The following is a 26370-nucleotide window of genomic DNA, read 5'->3' as shown; positions in this document are numbered from 1 at the left end:
TTTTATTTTTATTTATTTATTGCCTGTCCAATTATAGAACTAGATACAATTTAAAATTTGGCAATTTTACAAAGACACACGAATATAAACTACCAAAGACAATATAACAAAATCGCGTTGGTGTAGTTTGGAAATTGTATCAACTGGAAAGAATAAAGTTTTTTTTAAAAATATGTTTCGCTTATTTTTTTTCATGATTCGGCAATTTCTTGAATTAGTCGGAACTCTGAAAACGTAATGACTGTTCTTAGTTAATTTAAATATAAAAACCATTGCTATAAGTTGATCTTCAACAGAAAATCAGTTTCATTTCTGCAACAATATCATACCAAAATCGACCCTACGTACTGCCACCTTGTGGCTTTAGCTTAATTGGTTTCACAATGAGAATATTTCAAATCCTGCTACCTCAGAATATGCTGGAGATGGCGACATTGCCCTGAAAGTGGATGTGGCATCACCCGTCCTACATTATTCAGAGGTATTTCCTTCATAAAACAGGAGTTGACCTTGAAATAACCTTGAATATGGGCTTCAAGGTTAAATGGAAGGTCACCAGATGTTCCCTCCGACTTTTACAGAGGTTATTTTCCCGATATCTCGCTGTCTTGATCAGATACCAATCTGAGAGGTTCAAAATTATATTACCGTAAAAAAACAAGAGTAAACCTTCAAATAACCTTGAACAAGTTCTAACTTCATGGATTCAGCAACTCTAAAAACGTACGGTTCAGCCTGTCGCACATTGAATTTTTTTTATATGGGATCGTTTCCGTAGCTGCATAAATAGCGCGTACAGCGCGACGGCGACGGCGTCGTTCGCGTTAATATTTATAAGGCATCTCGTGGTAGAAGAAAAGAGACCACCGTGCTCGACGGAATCATTCAATTTAAACGATGCGTTGACACAACTACGCAGCGGTTCCGGTGGTTCGGCCTGGGGCTATCTGCGACGACGGTACCGCTACGTAGGTGCTGACGCAGATGCTGTTATCGCGACTGCTGTTATTTTTTTTTTTGGTCGCGAGATGAGAATGTTTCCATTCGATTTAATCGACATTACCAATTATTTAAATTGAGGAATGCTTTATAGGAATATTATTCTTACCAGTTGGATGGTCATAATGTCGGTATTGTTCCTTACGATGTTGAACAAAGTGGAAAACGAGACAATTTTATTAATACGTCGATTACTAATACTGTAATATTAATTTGTCACTAAAATGAAGTAAAATAAATTAATTTCCTTGGCATATTACTAATGATAATATTGTAATTAGTCCAGTTGACGAAGGACCAAAACGTAGTTAATGTTTTAAATCGAATAAAAAAGGTTTATTATAAACAAAAAATACTTTAAAAAGAGTCGAAAGGTAACAAATACGCTTGACTTCTAGTCGTGTACTACACTGGCCAGGCTTCTGCTCTGGTATAGATATAAAACTGCGAGATACCATCAGAGTCGACGTTCGATCGCTCTTCATGGTGGCTCCGTCAATTCTCAGGGACTGTTGTTCGGTTTAGATCCTGACCGCTGGTCTCTTGAAAATTTGAGAGTATTGCTGGTCATTATAATAGAAACTATTGAGATTATTTTTCAATAAATAAAGTTTTCCTTCCGTATCTGACTAAAACGTGTTTCCACAGGTAATAGTAACACAAACTTTCTCCTTTATAGTAAGCAAAACAGTCATTCAAGTTCGAGACTAAATTTAGTGTGTCACCGTCGCTCGACCCTCCGATCTCTAGATGTGAATATATTTTTAGAACGACCCTTGTGTTTCGAACTCGCCCAAGCCGTCAATGGCTGGGTATTATACCTAGGAGGAAAATTATACAGAACAGTTCGAGCGTTAACGCCCCAGTTCCTCTTTTTGTGGCATCGACAGTGGCGTAGGTATTTTTTCTTTCGTCCAGTGTAATCGAAGTGCAGGTTCAAAATCGGTCTCCCGTCGACGCGACAATTTAACAGGAATTCGACCGTTTGGACTGTCCCAGCCCCAAACCGCCTCGGTGGAGGTCGACGTGCCGCCCCAGTCCAGACGGGTCCGTGAAAATTGTTTACGATGTCGAGGTGACGAGATGATGGGTCGGTTTCGCGGACGCGTGCAGCAGGTGCATGTGCGCCGCCGTGTCAGCTTGTCTTCTTCGGAATTACTACATTCGGAAGATGAGCGAAATTATTAAAAATCATAAAGTGACTGAACGCGTTTAATATTTTAAGTTTTTTTTTTGAAAAATGGGTATAAAAGTGGTAGGAGACCGGTGTTATTTGATTCTAGATGTAAACACCTCGTGCGATGTTGCCATGTCGAAGGTTTTTTACGAAATAATGCTACTAGATAAGAAATCTCGTATTTACGGGTTCATCTATTGTCTAAATTAACACTACTGTATTATACTGAGCGTGCGTTTATTTTTATACGGAGCTAACAAAATAAAAATAGTGGTAGTAGTAGTGGTACGCAAAAAACACTCCGACACGATCGAATCCAGATACCAACTGAATTGCGTATTGGTTGTCACATTGCTCGATACGAATTTTATCAAATTTTAAATTTATTGCCACTAATTATTTTTTAGAATTAAACAAAGAAGTTCAAAAAAGTAATAAACCTATTTTATGGTATTCTGTTCAATATTCCTTAATTAATCGAACTTTTATACATCAAGTTGAGTTTAGGACTCGCCTCATATCAGTTTTTTTTCTTTATTTTAATGTATTGTATCGTCTGTTAAAATTATGGCAGTCAAACCTCTAACACCTTGTATACTTATAATCGAAATTACTTGCAAATAAAATTAAAATACAAAAAATTTAATTACAAGCCAAAAATGACGGAAAAGAACAGCATCTCAGACTATTGCAAGCATTTATCTCGCGTCAATTTGTTATTTTACTAGTTTATTTTCGAAATACTCGCGAAAACTCGAACGACTGACGCGACAGGAACTCGTGAAAAGCATAACAGGCGATCCGTACGCCTCCGAAACGAGCTATATACGTTTGTATACGACAGTGTGCATGTGTGTGTGTGTGTATGTATGTGTGTGTTTTAGTGAGAGAGGAGGTTATTGACTGTTGTCGGTGTTGTGATTCTGTCTGAGACCCGCATTCCACAACCGGGTCATACACATACATGCCTTTCTCGCTCGGTCCCCCCCTTCGTTCAATTCGAAAAGATGCCTCCTTTTATATTCCAAGCCGTCGACAGTGGCGTACGGGCTTGCTCCTAATCTTTCACGTATAAACCGTGTGACAATTATTGTCTCGTACTTACGGACGATTTCCGGTATGTACAGTTAGTTATTGGATGGAATCAAATAACTTTTAGCGGGTTTCTGAAATGACGAAATGTCAGCCAACGGGCCCACGACACTGGCACTTGCCAATTGCCACTAGAAATTTGTTATCTTGCCGAAATAATGACTGATGAAAGTCTAAAGCCTGAATAATTGAAAGAAGATATTACTAAAAAAAACATGTAACTGCTGTCTTGAGTATAAACCAAACCGGAATAGCTATAAGGGTATTCATAGATATGTGTGTGGTTGTGCAAACCGTGGGCTTTTGTTGCCATATAGCGGCAATTTTGTATTATTTGTCACATGTCCGTTACAAATCCAAATTATTCAAACCATCTGAAATATTGACCTGTACAGTTGATGAAACTTGTGTAGCTACAAGTATTAAAACAAAGTTGTGATGGTTATTAAGTTCCAATTCTAAATAATTCTTATTTTAGTAGTTATATCTATAAGGTGTATGAAGTTACTGCCATAACATCAGCATGAGATAGAATGATCATAAATGAACAAACAAGTTGTATATTACAGGGGCTAAGATTAACAGTTTTCAAAATACAACGAGTATTAATATTGAGGAGTTTCATCACAACGTGACAACAGCCCTTAACCTGCTAATGCTAATGCTAAACCACGTGTGCACGCCGCAGACTTGTCCTACGGAAAAAATGTAAACAACTATTATTGTGAAACATTTAGTAAATTTCGAGACAATTGTTTTCCAGCTCTTCAACATGCAAATTTTCATTCAGGTTCAAAAAATCATTGAGGTTTTCATAATCAGTCAATTCCAAATTCTTATTTTTGGACCAGATGTAACATCCTCAGTTAACCGATCTTCACTTTGTATATTTTCATGGTTAAATCCTGCTTTGCAGACGCAATTTTTTACTGTTTCCTTTTTATTTGGTTTTTGTCCGTTTAAGAGAATATTTTCTTGTGTCCGCGTGCGTTCAAGGGAAGAGTTAACACAATGGTGGAGGTGTCCGCGAAGGGGAATTTCACTGTAGTTGTACGCAGGAAACACTCCAACACGGTACAATTCCAGATACCAACACCAACTGAATTGCGTATTGCTGGACAGCTTAGTACGTGGTGTTAATAAACCGCCTCGCCGTTGTCGCATTGCTCGATATGAATTTTAAATTTATTACAACGCTAATTATTTTTTAGAATTAAGCATAAAGAAGTTCAAAAAAGTGATAAACATTGTATTTTATGGTATTTCGTTATTCTCGTATTTCCGAAGCGGTTCTTTGCAAACCCGATCTGTGTTTTTTATTTTCCAGAAGCCCACGGAGGACCCCCCGGGTCCGCGTCCGCGCGCTCCCATGTCGGGCAGCATTCTCGGAAGAATGTTAATGCCGATCCGCGGCACTGGTCACTGGTCGCGGTATTCGGTATACCGTTGCTAGTTCGGTTACGCGCATTCCTCGGCAGCGCGACGACAATATTCCGGTCGCAGACGGACCGCCGCATATTACCCGGCCAATTATCCGGATTTTTGCATAGTTTTGGGGCCGGCCGCTCACCTGTCGAAGACGGGGCGAAAGGGCGTCAGGCGAGAAACGACGTCTTCACAGAACCATTTTTGATTTGCGTTAACCCGCTTCTAATAGTGGTAAACGGCAAACTTGTTTGTTTTCAAAGACTTCTATTTTGAAAATTTACACGCAAAAAGAATTCTTACTTCAAATGTACAACATTTGAATTTTTTAAGGTATTGCACGTTTATATACACCCACGAAAATATTTTCTTCAAGAAAATTATTTATTTGTTTAAATTCTTTAAATAAAACCTACGCCATTCTGTGACCTACAATTATCTTTCAAGAAAACATAAGTTTGATTATAATATGCTACATTTGTCTTGAATAATTCCTACATTAATACTAAATTTTAAATATACATATATATTCTAAGGAACTATAGTAGGATCGTATTCGATGCAAAGTAGAGCAAGAAGTTGTCGGTCTTTTATCAAAGGAAAATCGTGTCATCATTTTTAGGAGGCGTAAGATGAACCATTTCAAATTTAAAATGAAATTGAATGTAAAATGTAGTACATATGTGGATTTTAAAAAGCAAATTGGATTTTTAATAAATTACATTTACAATAAATAGTTTATGAGAATAAAGGAATTTTTGTAGGAACAACGGTGCCAGACGTGAACTGATCCCTTCGTCCCTTCATGATGTATAAAGAAATTATTCAATTTCTAAAACCCTTAAAAGCGTATGGCACTGGATCCCTTGACAGTAGTTTTGAAACAAATATGTTTGTAGTTTATGATGAACTGTAAGAGATACTGCAGATAAAATCCTAGGTAATAAATTACAAAACTATAAAAGATTTGAATTAAATTATATACAGGGTGTTTGGTAAGTCGATGCATTCCTTGCAGGAGGTTATAGTACAAGTGATTTGTGATATATTTCCTTAATATACCATACCAATATCCGAAAACGGTCAGTTTCCGATCTACAGGGTGTTAAAGTTTTAATAAAAAAATGCAAATTTATAAATATTGCGGAAACCGCTCAGAATATTTTAATGGAACTTTACAAGCTTTGACAATTAACAACAATACATGTTTCAGATATAAATATTGTTTTCAGTTTCATCAGTGGCGTGGGCACAGCTGAATATTTTTAAAGAAAAAAATGCCACGCTAATGATTTTTCTTAAAATAAAAATTATTTTTGAATTCCTTGTTCAATTTAGAAAAGAATATCTTTTCGAGTAAAAAAAATAAAATCGATTTATTGCATGGCGTAATCGGATTTTAATAATTTGAAAAATAACTGAAATTATGCACTCGGCTTTGTTTTGTACCAATTTTATTACAAAAAATTATTATTCCTAGCAGTTAACAACGTCAGTCTAAAAAATTTTTATCAGTATTTAGATTCACTATTCACTGCTATCTAAACAGAAATTAGCAAGTTGGCTGTGCACTCGTTTTTGTTATTGTTTGACAAAATTAATAATAGCTGTCACTTTGAGTGTTTGAGTGTGAAGCAGTTAAGTGCATTTTTCAAATTGTTGCAACCGAATTCCGCTATGTAATAAATGGATTTTATTTTTTTTACTCGAGAACGGTGAGTCATAAGAAAAACAGTCGAGATACCATTTCTCTTTCAAATTGAACAAGGAATTCGAAAATAATTTTTATTTTAAGAAAAATCAGTGCTCTATTATTTTTTCTTCAACAATATCTAGAGACATGCCTGTGCGCACGCCACTGGTGAAACTGAAAACAATATTTTCATCGTGAAACATGTATTGTTGTTAACTGTCAAAGTCTGCAAAATTTCATTAAAATATTCTGAGCGGTTTCCGCAATATTTATAAATTTGCATTTTTTTATTAAAACTTTAACACCCCGTAGATCAGAAACTGAGCGTTTTCGGAATATGGTATATGGAAATATATCACAAATCACTTGTACTATAACCTACTGCAAGGAATGAGTCGACATTTGAATGAACGATACTTTTCGATCACTGTAGAAAAAATGTTTACTCTGTATGTACACATGGTAATGTTACAACTTAAAATAAAAAAAAATGTAAAAATATGTTGAAAATTTACAAAAATGCTGTAAATATACCAAAATCAACAGAATTGTATGTCACTTAAACAAACATCCCCTTCCCCGACAGGTAGGTATGTAATTGAATATTAAACTACAGCATCCGCGGGGACCTCTCCCGAATTAATTACGTTAGGTTTCAATCAGACGCCCCTTCCTTAAAAGTATCGCAAGGTAGGCGCTGGGCGTCGCGGCGGCCGTCCCCCCGCTGACAGTAATTAGCTCTTTCGGAATTCTTGTGTTTGGCGTTGAAACGTGGAAGGAAACGTTATTATAGAGCGGGCTACTTGAATCTACCCAGTCGTAATTTAATTATTTTTGTGTTTGAAGGAAAAAATACAGCCTGCAGATGTAAGAGAGTCCTTGGAAGGATTTTGTGCGATATGTTTACTTGGGAAATAGATTTCACTCTCTCAGAGAGCGCGAGAGAGAGATTTTACTAGGGTTATAGACTAAACAGCGGCTAAAAAAATAATTGGGTGCAAAAATAATTGCGTTAATTCATATCAGTTTTTTTCTAACTTATGGCGGATGCGCCGGTGAAAGGCAGAGGTCTTGTAATTTTTTAACGGTATCTCTCAAAGGTCCCACTTGGGATAGGTCACTTTAAAGGTCACACTAGTGCGAATTGGGATTTTCTCAACTTTGAACCTTTGTTTTCTTTATTTGGTAACGAAAACAGCGTATCTACTACCTATATCAAAACAGGGGTAAAATTTCCGAGAAATCCAATGACGTAATTAGTTGAAAAAAAAAATCGAAAAATGACTTCAATTCGTTTTTTTTTTATAAATGGCTAGTGAAAAAGTAAAAACAGATTTTTGAAGTTCAAAGTCTATATTTTTAAGGAGAAAATACCCCATTGATAAAATATTATCGATATTTCCGGAATATACCTATGCATTTTTTGAAGTTGCGATTTTTGACTCCTTTTCTGTAAATTGATGTTTATTTTACACTCTTTTGTACAAAAATACACTAGGCACGAAAATTAAGGGAAATTAAAAAAATCCCAAAATTTTGGGTGATGCTCAAAGAGCTGTCTGTAACTTGGAGGGAAAAGGTCGTAGAGAGAATCAAAAAAAAAAATAAACTGAAGCTTCAAGTGTCTAGTTTTCAGATCTGCAGTTTAAATTATTTTAGTTTAAGCAGTTTTTGAGTAATCATAAAAAAATCAACGGAAAAAAGAATTGTAAATTTTTGCTTTTTTTAAAAAGGCATATGGATTAAAAAAAATTTTTTTTGGTAATTTCACCATAAATCTCTTTTAGACAATTTAATCCTCTTCAATTTGAGCGGTTCCGGAGCCTTGTACTATTATTTGTCGCTGAGAATTGTCGATCAAAGCAAAAAAATCATTTTTGACTTTGTCAATTAATTACTCGGGAAATAATGGTCGTACAGAAAATCCAAGAAAGGTTTTGGATATTGCAAAGTATTCTCTACAAGTCGTAATTATAGGTTTTTGATTAAAAAAAAAATTTCAAAGTGAAAATGTTGGTTAGAAAAAAGGTAAAAAATTGCATAATTAGGGATATTTGAATAACTCGGCATAACTTTGCAAATAATGAATAAACTAAGGATGTCGACTGTAACTTTTCAACCTCAAAGTGTCCCAAAGAAACCCTCGTTTCGTTTCGTCGTTTTGGTGAAAATCAATGTAATAAGTAATTTTTCACTTTTTATTCTCTTTTTTTTAAGTTAAAAATGAATAATCCATATTTTCTTCCTTCAAAAAACGTCCATGAGTAAAAAAAAAATAAAATGTTTTCCAAAATTTTGAAAAATAATTTTTGAAAAATATATGTATCTTTTTCAATTATTTTAGAATCATGGACGTTTTTTGATGAAGAGAATGAGGATTATTGCTAAAGGAAACAATTTTAACTTAAAAAAAATGAATAAAAATTGAAAAATAACTTATTACATTCATTTTCAGCAAAACGATTTTAAACATTCTGGGCACTAGGAAAAAAAAATCGCAGCGTTTTGAAATTATCAGGGTTTCTTTAGGACACTTTGAAGTTGAAAAGTTACATGCGATATCCTTAGTTTATTCATTATTTGCAAAGTTATGCCTACTTATTCAAATGTCCCTAATTATGCGATTTTTTACCTTTTTTCTAACCTACATTTTCACTTTTTTTAAAATACAGATCTGAAAACTAGACACCTGAAGCTTCAATTTCCTTTTTTTTTTCTTCTCTACGACCATTTCCCTCCAAGTTACAGCTCTTTGAATATCACCCAAAATTTTGGGATTTTTTTAATATGTCTTAATTTCTATGCCTACTGTATTAATTTAAACAATATTATCCATAAATATTGACAAATATTTACATGTTACAATTAAACTATTAATGAAAAAAAAAATGTTCGAAAAATACAATAATTAAATAAACAATGTTATGCATTCGACATGTAAAATAGGGTGGAAAAGTCCGGAAATTTGCATTTCAATTCACTTTATATCTAGATTATCTATAAGATAATCAGCCACACTTTTGCACACACAAAAGTCACACTGGTGCAAATTCGCACCGATCGGGCCTTTCAGACTCGACTGTTAGGGCTATAGAAGGAATTATCTTGGTGTGGGAACGCTCGGCAGCTGCCACCTCAGAAATGCCAACTGTTAAAAAAAACGGTGGTGCGAATTCGCACTAGTGTGACCTTTGCGGGATATGTGTTCTTCTTTGTAAAGTTTATAAGGAAGGAAACAGGATAAATCTGAGATATTTTGGTTAATAATATCCTTATTCCTTATTCTTTTTTTTCCCTGTTTAATCTTCATGTAATCATGAAATTTGTGTTACTGGTAAGCGACTTCGACTCTTGCTTTCTTGAAATAACTTATCGGCCTTCAAAAATAATGTCACATTTCAGTTTTTTTTAAGATACCAATGAAATTTGTTACGAAGAAGCGAAATATGACTGTGCGCTTATTTTTTGACCTAAAACATGAAAGTCGATAAGAATACTGACTTCAATAGTCTTATTGTTTTTTCTCGGTTAAAATTTTGTGAAAACGCAGATGTTTTTTCGAAAAGCCACTGTACAATTTTCGGAGCTTGCGGAAAATTACTACATTTAATCCTCTGCCTGCCGGACTAACATAGTTTTAGCTTCCCCGAAGGAACTACGACATAGGGGATGATCAGAACGAGGTCGAGAATAAATAGGCGGCTATGAATGACACCCACCCCCGCCGTTAATGAACGAACGAGAGCCGGCCGAACGCGAGCTCTCCTCCGCTACTCCGTAAAAAATCCGATACTCCGGCGTCTCGCGTGGAAGCTGCTCCAGTTGGGGGCCTCGACAGCGTGTCCGCCGTGAAAGTGCTTGCCGTGAGGGGACACGCCCACCCCGCGGGGCCCTTGAATGACGCGGTCCCGGGGTGGTTTCCGGCCTGCGACGGTATCATGAATCACGGGGTCGGGATGTTATGCATATGATGCTATTTACGTCCCCGGTAACGTTTTCGAAGACTATACATCAATGTCCATGTCTTCCACATCTAAAGTAGACGAATATGAGCTCTAGTGTGAACCAAGAAAGTACCTTTTCCCGAAATTATCGATCAATAGACCGTTTTAGTAGTGATATGCCAAGTAATAAGCAACCCCATTACCCCATAGTAGGTACACATTGTCATGACTCACAAGGAGATGTGTATACACAGAGCGTAAGTGGCTCCATCTATCGTTCTACTTCCCACCTACGCCATTGTGTGGCCTGCTACAATTTTCTTTCAAGAAAACATAAGTTTGATTATAATATGCTACATTTGTCTTGAATAATTCCTACATTAATACTAAATTGTAAATATAAAATATCAATAACATAGTCTTTTTTAATTGATCCCTGATTAATTAATTAGTAGTGGTATTTTTCCTTCCGTATTTTTGAGACTTGAGGAAATTTAGCAACAAGTTTTTTAGGAAAATTTTATAGAAGTTGCCACAAAGCGTCTTCAGGGTTTCTACGTGAAAAATTCCGATGATATATTTTGTTTAACCTTTCAATCAAGTATTTATTCCGCTGTATGTGGAAGAGTGTGTACAAGGGTAAACAGTCGACGTTCGAAGTCGCCGAAACTGATGCCCCTAATCGCGAGGGAGGGAGTCGTTGACTCCAAATGGGGCAGAAATCGGAAATCGTCGAAATGTGCAGTTAAATAGAAACACCCCTAGGCGTATGTCGTCTACGAATTATGGCAGGATGAAATTTTTACCCTGTCCAATGACGACAGAACGAATAGCCTCCAGGTGTGCGTATATCATACCGACAGTCATTTCCTCCGACACGATGGCGGAGGCGCTAATGGGATTTGTATGGGAGTGTACTGTAGAGCATTTTGTGACTTGAATCGAATAACACGTTTCTATCAACTCCCTGTGTGTAATAGACTCAAATATTCCCTTAAATCTGGCGTATATTACATACAAGAAATCGCACTTTTAGTAAGACAGTGATAGAACAAGAAAATCCATCTAAACTACAAAAATGTTGAAATACAAGAATTCCTTTAATTTTTCGCAGTGAAAAGTTACGGAAAACATGGGCCCCACGTAAACATCGGAGTGTGCCTTTCCTGTTTTGTCTGGATTTTGTAAAAATACTCAATAATAATTGTGAATAGTTCACGTGTTAATAATTTCATAAAAGTATTCTACGAGTTGTGATTAATTTTTATATTAATAATTAAGATTATCTGTAACCGAAAAGAAATGTCTACTAGGGAGTTATTTGAAGCAAGATGTCGATGATTCTGAGAAAATGTTGATCATTTTAAATTGGATTTTGAAAGTTAATCTTTAATAAATATATAACCAATTTAGTTATCAATCAATTTAACAGAATATTTGATATTAAATTATTGTAGATGACATATGCACATGTCGAATAAATTAATTTTAAATGTCAAAACTTTTTCTTCGCATTTTTAATAATTTTTTAACTATGCGATACATTTTTCGAAAAAATGTTTGATAGTCGATTGCGAAATTCTTTTGCATTCTCCAATCATTTTTCCATTCTCGGATCCAAAAGAAGCATTTCACAATCTAGCATAAAAAATAACTATTTTTAATTTTACTTGTAAAATAAAAGTACTTTATTACCCATGATATTATCAATAATTTCACAAAAAGTTTGTAATTGGTAGGTATAGTTTACAATTTTGTTTAATAAATGCCCTGAGCTATCTATGATTCTCTAACCCATTTTTGAATATCTTCTAAAGTATATATTTTTAATTGGGATGTTATTTTCTTTATACTGACGCACAATTTTTTTTCGTCACTAGATGAGTGGTGACGTCATAGATATATTTTTAAATGGGATGGTATAATTTTTTCTGCAAGTTTTGATTGATTTTTTTAGTCTCTTTTCAACCATATAAAATTTGTATACATTTGCATAATGAAATTTTTAAGAAGAAATGAGAAAACTTTCAGCCTTTTACTTTAGTTTGCCGTGCTCGCTTTCTAAATCACATCTGTTTGTTTGTAATTGTTGTCACCTTTCAAGTTTAACTTATAACAAAATGGTTGATTTTAATGAAGAATTTATTATGCTGCAGGTTTATTATAAATGTAGAAAAAATAATATCGCAGCTTTACAATTACATCGCCATATAATTTCCCCTAACAGAAGAAAATTTAGTAAACTTGAACCAAGTTTAAGATAGTATGGAATGCTAAATAATAAAAGAGTTTCTTTAAGATATGCTCGCAATGAAAATCAAGAATTAGATTTACTGTTAAGTGTGCAATCAATCAATCATTCGTATACTTCTGTACGGGAATTAGCTAAGAATCATAATTTAACCGAGTATATAAAATTGTACATAAACATAAATTGTTTCCTTACAAGGTGATTTTGGTTTAACATCTTCATGAAAGTGACTTTGAATAAAGAAGACAGTGCAATAATGCAAATAACAATCCCAACTTTCCAAAATTGAATTTATAGAAAACTGAAAGTAATTTTTCTAGCAACGGCTTGTTTAACCGTAATACATCATAAGGTACTATTGGAGCCATCCTAGAATTAGGTAAAGAAATTTTCAAAGTCGATTTTAAATTAATATGTGGTGGTATGCTCGGGTAAAAAATATTAAGGCCAAATTTCTTTAATGGTTCTTTAACTGGTGAACGGTATAAAAATTTTTTGAGAGATCAGTTAGAAGAGTATTTGGAAGAATTGACAATGAATGAGTATTAGACCAGGACGGATCTGTCCAAATAATATTCCACTTCTTGGATGTAAGAGAGGCAAGCTAATGTTTGCGGAAATACCTTCAGTACAACTCACATAATAAAAGTCTAGATCCCTACATCTGGGCGAGGTTAGGAACAATTTCAAAATTGCAAAATTGTTTAATAAATATCTATTTTTTACTTATATCTTGGAACCTATGCATTTTGGAAGAATATTGAAGAGGAAAAGCAGTTTAAGAATTTTTAGATTTGAATTTTGCACAATACTAAATTGCAAATTGATAAACTAATTGGTTAAAAATAAAAAAAAGAGTTAACTTTAAAAATTTACTCTGGCCGTCCTAATCAACCGATTCCAATTTTTCAAAAACCATTTGAAATAGATGCTTTATTTGAGGCTGTGCCTAATTTTGAAAATTCGAAAAATTTTTTTCAAAAATTTGTTCAAAAAATTATTTTGCGAAAACTATAGATTTTAATGAAATTTGGTATGTTGTTCTATTATACTCTAAAGTTTTTTTTACCAAAATTAGAATGCCCGCAGAACAATTAAAATATTTTTAAAAAATTATCCAAAGAACTTTATTATTTTGCATTTTTTTCATCAATTATTGCTATTTTTCAACATCGGTAATAATTTTCAGCATGTTTAATTTACAGTATATTGTGCAAAATTCAATTCTAAAACTTTTTTCCTCTTCAATATTCTTCCAAAATGGATGGGTTCCAAGATATAAGTAAAAAACTCTTAAAAAAATTAATTAATCCATTTTCACTATTCATTTTACATTTTTTGTTTGCTTTTAATAATGTACAATTTTTTGTTTATTAATATTACCAAGTTATTGTTACGTACAGATTTTTCCTAAGCCTTAATTGTCTTAGATTTGCTTCAAACTTTCTTCAGTTAGGAAAAATTCTGTTAGGGTAACGTTGTCGATATAAATGTAAAGTCGCTACACTGTTTTTTCTACATTCATAATAAACCTGCAGTATATCAATTGATTCATTAAAACCATTCATTTTCCAGCGCTTTTCCATTTGATATGATTTAGAAAGCGAGCACCGTAAACTAAAGTCAAAGGCTGCAAGTTGTTTAAATTTTTCTCAAAGATTTTGTTATAATAATAATAATAATAATACGCTCAACCAATATATACGCCCAAAATTATCAAAATGAATGTCACACAAGTGGCATGATTTATTAAAAGTTACAACACATTACATATACCTAAAGGTTATTTTAAAGTAAGATTCGTTATAGGAATGTTGAGAAAAAAGGTTTTCGTATGTCTTGAGTGTTCCTTGGGTATATTAAACTGAATTTGAGACAGAAAAACGGAGCAATCAATACTGTTATGTAATATTTTGTATAAAAAAGACGGTGAAGAACATTTTCTTACGTCTAAACTGGTAATATCAAACCTTGTCAGCAACGTATTGTATTGAGTATCAAATTCTGGATAATTTCCAACTTCTTTAAAATACAAAAATTTTAAAAACTTTCTGAATTCTTTAAATACTGATTTTATAACACTGATAATATGGATAATAACTTATTGCAGTCAACTACTTGACAAATGTTAATTAAATTAGAAATAATAAAGGCCCTAGGGACTCCTAAAGTTGCAAAGTAATTGGGTGATACAAACCCATTATATGAAGCAAATTGGACTCTATTATTTAAGTATGATTTAAATAGTGATAACGCGTTGCTTCTTTAAGGATTTGGTGATCAAGTCTGTCAAATGATAGATAGAGGACGTTAATTTTCAATATTCACTTTGTTGCCATTCTTAAAAATTGGGCACACCAGCACACCTTTGCTTGTTTCCAATCAAGTGGAAATATATTTGTCTTCAAACATAAGCTAAATAATATTTTTAAAGGAACAACGAACACAGATATACAATCTTTTATGAGGGTAATTTATCTGGCCCAGATGTCATCTTGTTTTTTGGAAGCTAATAAAATTTCAGGTTTAGATATATGTTCAAAATTAATGAATGTTGAGTTGCATACACATTTCATAATTATGGTTGGACAGAAAATAAAAAAAATAATCAAAACGTGCAAAAAAAATGTATTTAAAAACAATCGATGTATAAATTCCATCCCATTAAAATATGTATATGCCTATATACTTTACAGGGTGTCCAAAAATGGGTAACCGGGGGGCTTTATAATCAAACAGACTGTATTTACAGAATTTTTATAAATTCATTCAGTAAGTTTGAAATATTTTTGGCATCAGCGATATTCTGTGCAAAATTACAATATTTTCACATTCGATTTTCCCAGCGTAGAGACATTTGACACTTAAGTACGCAATTAAGTAAATCCGCACCTCTTTTCGCGGATTTTTTAAAACGACAATCCGTTCGTCCCGGGTCCGCCCTTGGGGAGACGCCGAATTTTTCACCGCGACGGCGGGGTTGTCGACCCCCGCGGGAGCTTCCGCGAGGGCCGAAAAATCCTCGGGAAAGCGCTGCGTAGAAAGCCCTGCCGCGGTCGGCCATCTTAGGCGGTTTCCGCGGGGCGGGGCCAGCTGCGCGACCAATCGCCGTCCTGCTGGTCCGCGTCGCAGGAACCGGTGCCGCCGCGAGAGGTGCTGCCGGTGAGCGCGATTCGGGTGTTTCGCGAACGACGTTTCGCGAGGCCGCACGACTGACCGGCCGGCCGCACTCATGGCCGTCCGAGATCCGCGAGATTTCGCGATGTTGGCGACCGCGTCGCGTACCAGAAGGGATTTTTTTTATTGTTGCACGTTTTGGTGGGTTATTTTGCAAATTTGCTTTAAACCTAGATAATTACCTGCGTTATTTGAATGTTATCCAAAGATATCAGTGCTCGAAGTTGAGGTAACTGCACTGGGGGAAGTATCATTAAGCCATAAATAGAAAATGACTAGCCCTGAGAGAAAATATCTGCTTTTTTGCTAACTTTTTATGCATCGTTTCTTATTAACAAAAATTTTTGTGGTAGTCGTTTGGTTATCATCCCAGAATTAATTGTGGCAACGTCGAGAATTACCTTTTTTACCACGAATAAGTGACTTTTTTGACGCTAATAAATGATTTGGTTGCCATAACTAAGTAGCCTTTAACACCTAATTTCAATTATTAACTTTGTCTAAACCTTTCCTTCATATTTAAAAAGTTACAAGTAAAAAACAAGATGTCTACAATTGGACAGTCCCATACCATCCCTCGCCTTTAATTTTTAACTTTTTAAATGTAAAACAAAAGTTTTAAGCCTCAAAGTTGGTAACTTATAAACACAATGGGTATTGTCACTAGTCACTACACATAATTATGTATGTATAGTCCTTCGTGTGCATGCATATGTTATTCTTCTAATCCTTTACTTTACATTTTTATCTTTAACGTAACACAGTCAAGAAAAATTCTTCTTTTTCGTTTTGATTGTGATTAATAGTGTAGGTATAGGAACAATAAGCGTGTTCTTTAATTATTTCCAAAACTTTGGGACAGAGAAACGGTTTGATGCATCAACTTGTCCATTTATTTATTTATTTATGGAGAAGGGACAAACACAGGCTTTATAGCCCAAAACTGTGTCCACGAATTACTTAAAGCTAATTGAATATAAAAGTACAGAAAAGATTATTATAATAGACAATGTTAATTTACAATAATAGTTCCCTTTAAAAATCTTGTAAAACTAATAAGCGAGGAATGAAAAATATCTAGAGTACTACAGTATAAGTTAAAATGTCTGCATATTCTGTTTATAGGAGAGTTTTGACCAGAATTAGTTCGATAAAAAGTCTCATGAAACAGTGCATTTACTCTAAAATCATGTTGTGGTACATGTAAACAGATCAAGGCTAATAAATCTGGGGAATCTATAAAATCATTAAGAAGCTTATACAAAAATACTGCTTCGGCAATAATTCTTCGATTCTCCAATGAAATAATATGATAATGATTTCGTAAAATCGTGCTACAATGAAAAGAATACACACCGCTCTCCTTGTAGTGTAAATATCGCATAAATCTATTCTGTATGGCCTTAAGTCGACACTTATATATGGTAGGTATATTGAGGACTCCATACAACAGGTGCAAAATTCATTATGCTGATGTGCACATATGCAAAATATACCTATAGACTTAATAGCAAAAATCGACCTAAAATTTTTGCAAACTCTGACAATGAAACCAAGCATTTTGTTGCTTTTTAAAGTTATATAATCAATATGTGAAGTAAAACTGATTTTCCTATCAAATACAACCCCAAGATCTTTTATTTCTTCAACTTGATTTAAAATATTCTTATTTAAGTTATAATTATTTGAGTATATACTTTGGTTACGGGTAAAACAAATATAGAAACATTTACTTAAATTTAATTGAAGCCTGTTCAATTTACAGTATTCAAAGAAAGAGTTTAAATCTTCCTGGTAGGCAATATACAATTATCGGAATTATTTATTTGAGAGTAAATTTTCAAATCGTCTGCGTAGAGTAAAAATTTACAAAATTTGAAACAATGACGGATATCGTTGGTATATATTAAAAATAGTAAAGGTCCCAAATGTGTTCCCTGAGGAACACCTGACATTGCAACGTAGGGGGGGCATTTGTAACCACTAATAGTTGCCAATTCCGACCTGTTGAAAACATAAGAGGTAAGCCGTCTCAGTAGGTTACCATGTACACCAATTTCAGACAATTTAGATATAAGTATATTACGATTAATTTTATCGAATGCTTTGCTAAAATCGGTATACACGTATTTACAGGGTTGTTGCGAGTAGATACATTGAGCCGTAAAAATTTCTCTCAGCATTAGTCTTTTCATGAATATTTGTAAATTAGAGGTAAATTTTCTAAAAATCTGAGGAAATTCATTTTTTTTGCACTTTATTTAAATTGATGTTTAAGAATGAAAAAATTTGTTTATTCGGCAACCTTGCAGAGATGTCGATGTTTAAAGACAAAAGTGTTATTTTTCATTCAACCATCGATATTTCGGCAGCCAGTAGTCGCATGGAGAACTTTAAAAAACCAAATTGAAGCAGAATAAATAAGCTAACTGACTTCTGTATTGGTTGAGTTTGAAAAAATTTTCTTGAGTCTGGAGTCCTAAAAAAAAAAATGGGATTGCTGCTCGATAACCGTAGCTCAACAAATTTTGTTGTCTAAAGATCTTTAAACTATAGAGAAGCTTCAAAACGCTTTTTTGTTTATCTCGGTACGACCATTTTTCACGGATATACAGCCTTTCGAAAATCACTAAAAAATTAATGAAAATTTTTCGAGTATACGTATAATACGTTATTTGTATGAAAGACGGACAAAGCAGCATTTCTGTTGCAATGTTGGACACAAAATAATTACGTAGCTCAGGCGTCTGCGTGTAAACTATGATTACTACGCCCTAAAAAAGTATCTAGCTACTGTTTGTTATACGATTTTTCATTTTTCCTTCGCAATAAGTTGTGCTACTTATCGTTAATGGAAAAAATGTACGTATTCACCATAAGAAGGTCCCTTTTATTCTAGTAAAGCATTTTAAAATCGTGTTGGTAAAATCATTTTTATTAAGCTTAGCATATGATAAATTTACACTAAGAAAAATTGCTACTATAATACAAAACTTTATTGTTGGTCGATTTTCCTCACTGTAAAAGGTCTTATATTCCACGAAAGACCAGGAAAATTCGCATGAGTACGACAAATATACTTTTGCACATCTGTCTAGAACACTATCTTCAATCGTTCAAATTCTTGTAAGAATTGTCAATTTTTCATAAATATTCTTAGAACTGTATCAATTACTGCACCAATATAAGCTAAATGTGGCTAGAACTACGCTTATACATAAGATGCACTATAGTTTTCATTATTTATTGCCGTGTATTAAACAATTTCAATTGTAGGTTGTGTTCTTCATTACTGATTATAACATAATCAAAGCAGGAATCCTCTTTATCAGCATGGTTTTAATATGACTATTAAGTACAAATTGTTTGGTAGTCCTTGTTCAGATTCTATTGTTTTCACAAAGAAATAATTTTATAAACATTTTTCCAAGATTAATAGTTTTTATTGTGTAAATGTTTGAGGTATAGCATTTTATCCACCTATATAAATGTACACCATCTAGTTATATCCTAAACAGCAAATGGAACAAAATCAAACTAAAGACAATAGTTTGGAATTGTTTAATCAATTTGCAAAAAAATTACGACGAGTTAAAGTGAGAGGTATCGATTTTGTAGGTAGTTTTTTGTAGGTCATTTATTTCGATAGTAAAATTGAATAAAAATAAACTGTAAAATTTAAAGTAATTTTTACAGAGGCGCTGTGGTTTTTTCAAAACAAAAAAGTCTAACAGCTCCAAAAGGTCGTACCTACGAACATTTTTCCAAAATATTGGAAAAACTGATTTTCGAAAAAAATGCTAATAAAAAAAATAAAATGCTAATAAAAAAAATTGACACAATCTTTTTAAACAAAAAAAATGTACGCCACTGATTTTTTCCCCGTTTAGATATTTTTTTAGAAATCCGCCATCAATTCTGAACGAAACTGGTCACTTCAATTTTTTTGGTAGGATGCACCGTTTTTGAGGAGAAAAGATGAAACATATTTTATTGCAAGTTGTGTGTTTTTAGTTTTTAAAATTTAAACACTGTATCTTGGAAACGATGCATATTTCGACACAAAATAACTTCGACAACCCCCCCCCCCTTAAATTTTAATATTAAAATGCGTTGTTCTACGCCAAATTTGTAACCAATTAGGAAAAAAATAAGTTGTTGTTTATGAAAAATTGCCGCTTCTAGACCCCTGCCTACCGGCACAGTAAGTAAATCGGATTTATTGTTTCGGGGAATACAAGTGCCTACGCCGTTATCTCGGGATGACGTAAAACGCTTCGCAGGCGGTTCAGGCGTCACTCGAACAATAATAAGTCGAAGATACGGTCCGTTTGTTGTAACCCGCGACGGGATTCGTCGATATCCAGGTGAGTCCTGTCGATCGTACGCCGCTAACGACCGTTTCCCTACGCGTTAAAACTTATCTCGAGCGTATCTGGAAAATCGAGAACGAATTCGGATTCAAAACATTGGCGAATACCGCTGCGGAGGTTCTCGCCGAGCTCTGCGACGCAATTCGAGTCGCCTTGTCCCCGCCCGCGCCCCCCACCTGCCCCCCTCCCGCGGCGTAGGTCGGGGAGATAATTTTTTTATTCCGATCGAATGGAAGCCTTACTCGACGCGAATATAAATTTTACTAGAATGGGTATTTGTGAGCAGCCGTGTGGTAATACCCACATATTATAATACTTAAAAACCACCGTTTACTAAACGTCGAAAACCCCAGGGAAAGCTGTCATTTCTTTTAGTCTTTTAAAAGACGAACAAAAAGCGATAGTTCGAAGTGGTTCTCGGTTTTCTTCTATTAAGTTTTCGGAAGTACCAAAGCAAAGTTTGAAAAATAATCTGAGTTGTTGGTTTAACACCTGTTTTGATTATGATTGAAGCTTGTAGTTGTCTATTTTGCATTGCCGCAATTTCAGTAATTATGTGAATGTCCAGATCGTAACCCAGAACAAATTGATAACCAAGAAGAAAGAAACAAGAATAAACAGTCAACAGACTTGCAAATTTTGCAGCAATTACTTACCTGTAGAGAGACTTGCACAGTTTATAGAGGACAGTCATAAACTTCGGCAGTTGTCGAAGTAAAATAAAATTCCTAACTCGGCTTTCAAAGGAGATGAACAAACAAAGAATATGTGTAACTTCTAGTTTATCGATGTTCCGCAAAATAAATGTGCATTTCTGTTGTCAATTTTTCTCGACCGTTATTCATACAAACTGTCGCATATTTTATTAAGATAATGATTACTTATGTGTTTCAGATAATCGTTAGTATTCGTAGTATTATTTTTTCACCTGTGTTCAAACAACAAGTAATTGAGAAACAACTCAAATATGCACTTAAAATTTTTTATAAATAAGTTCGGTAATAGACTTCAGAATTTTATTTGTCCCCACTCAAAAACCTTTAACCTTAAGGTAGAGGGAGCCCCCAGAAATGAGTTAAAAATAATGTTTTAAATTTCATATTACACTGTCCTATTTTGATATTTTTAGGATAATATTAATGCGTCTTTCTCAATTAACCGTTGTTCTAATATAATTTCATGGAATTGTATTTAGTAATATTCTATTTAAAAGCGCAAGATGATCCACTAATCACTTCTGGGAGTCATAAAAAATGTTCGAGTTCGAGATATATTAATTTTGAGTGTGCATAATAGTTGTTTGATAGCATAGCTTCTCTAAATTTTCAAAATATATAATTTTCTGACGTCAAACATAGGCATTTGAGATATGGATGCCTATGTACTTTTATTATTTTTGTGGGTAATTTGTAATCCTATTACAAAAAAAAAAATTCACAATTATGACTCTAATAATAGTAACAATAGTGGAACAAATACTGTTGCTAAAAATAATCGGAAAACATTACAAAGATATGACAGAAATTTAACATTAAACATTGCCCTGATGTATGAAACGGAAACCAAACTAACATTGTTTATAAAATAAATTGCAATTGTTGCTATGGTACATACGTTGGCGAAGCAAAACAATATTTAAGTACCCAAAGGAATTTATAATCAAATATAGTATTACCTCCGATAATATTAAATCCACAGCCTTTTCTTAATATGCATTAGAAGCTAGTCATAAATTTGATTTTAATAATGCTGTATTTTTGAACAATGAAAACAACTTACAAAAAAGATGTATTTTTGAAATTATATACAAATTAAGAAAGAAGAAATTCAAATTCTATAGAGCATAAAGTGTATGTTGCAGATTTGTACACTATTTAAAAAATAATCCTTTTTGTTAGATTTTACAAACATTCCGATACTTGTCCTTGGCTCTGTTTGCGTCGTTTGTTTAAAAATTTCGTCTACGCAATATGCTAATGCTACTAACGAAAATTTAAGAGAGTTTTGTAAATCTTTTATCGTTATTAATAATGTTGTTGTACACTTACTACAATTTAAAAGTTTGATTTATAGTTATGACGTTGGATTGTTGTTACATAATTACTGTCAGTATTAAAAAATATTATTAAAGCTAATTCTTAAGCTTGACTTAAGAGCGGAACTTTATTCTGAACTTTTTGACAGTGGTGAGGTATTAATTTTTAATTAAAAATTTAATTGTTTTTCGTGACATTTTTGCGCGATTATAAGTAGTAAAGTTATTCTTCATTAAAAGAATCATATGCAAAGGTACTAAATCCTAGCGTTTATCTCAAAAACTGACTAGCGAAAAGTTTTGAAAAAAATGCACCGTGGTTATATGTCTGTTGCCAATCAGTCTTCAATATTTGGGAGTTTTATGTTGAACTGTTTCGAAGATTCTTCGTTGCATGCGAAAAATTGTACACATTTTAGAGGATATTTTGCTCACATAGAAATTTAAACACTGATATCTCGGAAAACACTGGGTATTTTTCCCTGAAATTTTGATACGATATTGTGTTTGTTATTGTAGTGGCATTTTTTACATTTTTACGAACAAAGTTGAAACGTCAAAGCCCTTCTGAAGATTCTTCGAAGCGTGCGAAAAATTGTACCCATTTTATATGATATTTCGCTCACATTAGAATTTAAACACTGATTTCTCGGAAACCACTGGGTATTTTTTCGTGAAATTTTGATATGTTATTGTGTATGTTATTGTAGTCGTATTTTTTACATTTTTGAAATAAAATTTAGACGTCAAAACCCTTCTGAAGATTCTTCGTTGCGAGCGAAAAATTGTATTTACAGGATATTTCCTCACATAAAAATTTAAACACTGATATCTCGGGAAGCACTGGGTATTTTTCCATAAAATTTTGATATGATATTGTGTATGTTATTGTAGTGGTATTTTTACATGTTTGAAATCAAATTTAGACGTCAAAACCCTTCTGAAGATTCTTCGTTGCGAGCGAAAAATTGTATTTACAGGATATTTCCTCACATAAAATTTAAACACTGATATCTCGGGAAGCACTGGGTATTTTTCCATGAAATTTTGATATGATATTGTGTATGTTATTGTAGTGCTATTTTTTACATTTTTTCGAATAAAGTTTAATCGTCAAAGCCCTTCTGAACATTCTTCGTTGCGCGCGAAAAATTGTACCCATTTTACAGGATATTTCGCTCATATGAAAATTTAACCACTGCTTTCTCGGAAATTACTGGGTATTTTTCCCTGAAATTTTGATATGATATTGTGTACGTTATTGTAGTGTTATTTTTTACATTTTTTCGAACAAAGTTTAAACGTCAAAGTCCTTCTGAAGATTCTTCGTTGCGTGCGAAAAATTGTACACATTTTATAGGATATTTCTCGGAAAGCACTGGGTATTTTTCCATGAAATTTTGATATGAGTGAGTATGTTATTTATAGTGCTATTTTACACATTTTTTTGGAATAAAACCGGTCGAAAAACTATTACTATTAAATAGACGAATATTTTTGTATTTTTGTATCTGACTGCCCTGTTGGCACCCCTGACCCGCTGCGGAATGGCGCCCTCGCCCCGGGGCCCGTACGTTAATTACTCGGACGGTCCTTCTTGGAAAAGCCGCGCTCGCCTGCCGCGGTACCCGGCGAAGGGTAGGTACCGCTGACTCTTCGGACGCGGTCTCCGCCAATGGTGCGGCTCGGTGGAGACGGAGGGGTGCGCGCGCACCCGAGACGTAGTACGCTTCGCCTTTCGTCCTATTCTAAACCGACTTCGCTAGTCGTTTTCCCGCCAATTCTTAGAACGGTGCCTCCTGGGCGAGATGCCACGACGCGCCACGTGGTCCGTCGCGCGAAAAAAATCGCCATCCGCGGGCGGTAATGTATTGTGGTGGTCTAATTGCTGTTCTTTTCGGTTGTTCCAGGCAAATGGTGGCCAGGATCGTGCAGGACCTGTTCAGGACCGCCCCGGCCGACGTGCTTGCCCGGGACCTGCCCGAGATCATGAAGGTCCTCACCAGGATAGGAGATGGTAAGTCCAGCATTTATTTTTGGTACTTAGAACCGTCCATCTGTATACATTCACTCAATTCAGTTAATGGTTAGTAGTAAATGTATGTATTTTTTATGAATTTCAAGCGCTGGTGGGGTCACAACGACCCCGCTGTTTTCGCCGTTACAATTCGATTGATTCAGCCGGCGCGACGAGTGCGATGTATTTTTAACGCTGTCGAAATGAGATTATTATTAGTTTTATTTTCGGAATCCTATTATAATAATTATTATTTGTGAGTGTATGAGGGTATCGAACACGTGTGCGATTGTATCCCCCCTCCCTTTCACTGCCCGCCGCCATGGGCGTACCCAGAAAATGCCTTAAGGGGGACGGTTTAACAACCGGTCGCGATATAAACCACGTTTGAATGCGTAGACGCCGGAGTATACTTAGTTAGCCGATCAGTAGCGTTGTTTCTCCAATTACTTGTAGTATTTTGACTGAATTCTTGTGTCAGTATTGTTTTTTTCACGGATTCGAAGAGAGCGTCACTTTTCGTCGCCCTCTATGGACGCCTATGACGCTCGGTTAACGACTTTCACCGATTCGGCTGCCTGACGGACGCCCTGCCTTCGACTGATTACCGATTATCAAATTCCCAAATCGGTTGCCTTATCCTAATGGATTTTAATGAATGGGACGGGACGGTCGCTTTGCCGTTTCGCTTCCTAAGGTTAGCAGCGCGATCCGCAGCTGCCGTCCCATTCCTAGAATAACTGTTTTGGTACGTTTCTGGGAAAACTGTGTTAACTTTGGGTTTAACGTGAGGCACCTGTACGGTATTCTGGTGTATTTTCCACCATCGGATTTATTTGAAGATGCACGGAAAAGTAGGCATGGTCGGGTAGATGTGACGAAAGAGGAATAATTAATTGACGGTCGTAAAACGTTCCTAGCCTATTTTTTTCAATTCTGTAAATAGGAGAGTGTAGGATCACATCTGCAATGGTATTTGTGTCATTAAAATAATTATCTTGCCTAAGTTTTATGAGATATTTAAACATGGAGCGGAAACAAACTACATAGCTACAAAAATATGAAGCTGGACAATAAATATTAGCACTCTAAAGGTAAATAATAGTCCTCTAACTATTCAACTGACATTTTTGCCGCAGAACATCTTTAGACTAGGCGGTATCTGTTTTGGTTTGGGTGAATCGTATATCCACGGAGATTTTTGGCTTATTGGCTTTCAAATATCACTAAAAATGAATTCGAAAAATGTCATATTTTTCTTCCTAATTAATTATGTATCTTTTCAGGAGTTGATATTAGGCGAAAATGGAAGAGGAAAAAATGTCTGTAATTAAGTTTTTTACAAAATACGATTAGTTACAAATCGAATGAATCATGATTATTGTAAAAATCGAAAAAATCGCAAAAAAGGGATTTAAAAACATTACTTTTTAGGGAATTCTTTTGGGGTCTTTAAATTGGGTATAGGACCTTCACACTTGGCTCAAGATAACTTCATGTTATGTAGAATCATCACACCAAATTTAATCAAAATCGGTTTGATAGATTTTGTATAATAATTTTGCAATCCAGATTTTGAAAAAAAATTGCAAATTTTCAAAATTTTGCACGGCAAAAACCAAGACTCTTAGATACTTGAAAATTTAATCGCATATAGAAAGGCTCTCAAGCTTTCAAACACTTTTTGAAAAATTCGAATCCGTCAATTAGGAGAGCTCTGACGCTTGTTTAAATATTGGTCGAATTTTTGTACTCATAAACAATTATAGACCAGTGCTTAAGCCTTCAAAAATGGTAAAAAGTGAAAAAAATATATAGTAGGATGAAACCCATTGGAAAAGGAAGAGAATATAACAGAAATGAAAAGAAAAATAATTTACGGGCGATCTGAGGTCGGGAAGGGGAAGGGGGTGAGTTTTTAAGGGTAAAAAACGGTTTATCTTGATTTCCGGAAAAACTACAACTCTTATGGAAAAAAGTTGTAGGTAATGAAAAGATCTACAACTTTTGTATTTACACTTTTTTCACATAACCTCAAAATTTATGTGAAAAATTCAAATAACCAAGTTTTTGGTTTTTTATTTTTATCTTTTACAAACAAATTTTTTTTTCACGAAATTTGGTGAAAACTTACCTATTTATGTCCCAAACACGCTGTAATTTTTTTGATTTGAAATATTTATTTTT

The 26370-nt window shown here is 34.3% G+C and overlaps 1 protein-coding gene across 4 annotated transcripts in view; it reads left to right on the top strand.

Annotated features, from left to right (window-relative positions):
* The window catches only part of LOC108910829 (serine/threonine-protein phosphatase 4 regulatory subunit 1), a 115325-nt gene that overhangs the window by 66780 nt on the left and 22175 nt on the right, over nt 1–26370 (top strand). For all 4 annotated transcript variants that reach the window (XM_018715570.2, XM_018715572.2, XM_018715569.2 and 1 more), the window contains one exon: nt 24077–24183. In XM_018715570.2, coding sequence (XP_018571086.1) covers nt 24077–24183 — 107 coding nt within the window. The remainder of the gene's footprint in view (nt 1–24076; nt 24184–26370) is intronic.

This window comes from Anoplophora glabripennis, unplaced genomic scaffold (assembly GCF_000390285.2).
Source record: "Anoplophora glabripennis isolate ALB-LARVAE unplaced genomic scaffold, Agla_2.0 scaffold290, whole genome shotgun sequence".
NCBI lineage: Eukaryota > Metazoa > Arthropoda > Insecta > Coleoptera > Cerambycidae > Anoplophora > Anoplophora glabripennis.
The sequence above is the reverse complement of the archived record's forward strand: the minus strand, read 5'-3'. Positions and strand labels throughout refer to the sequence as shown.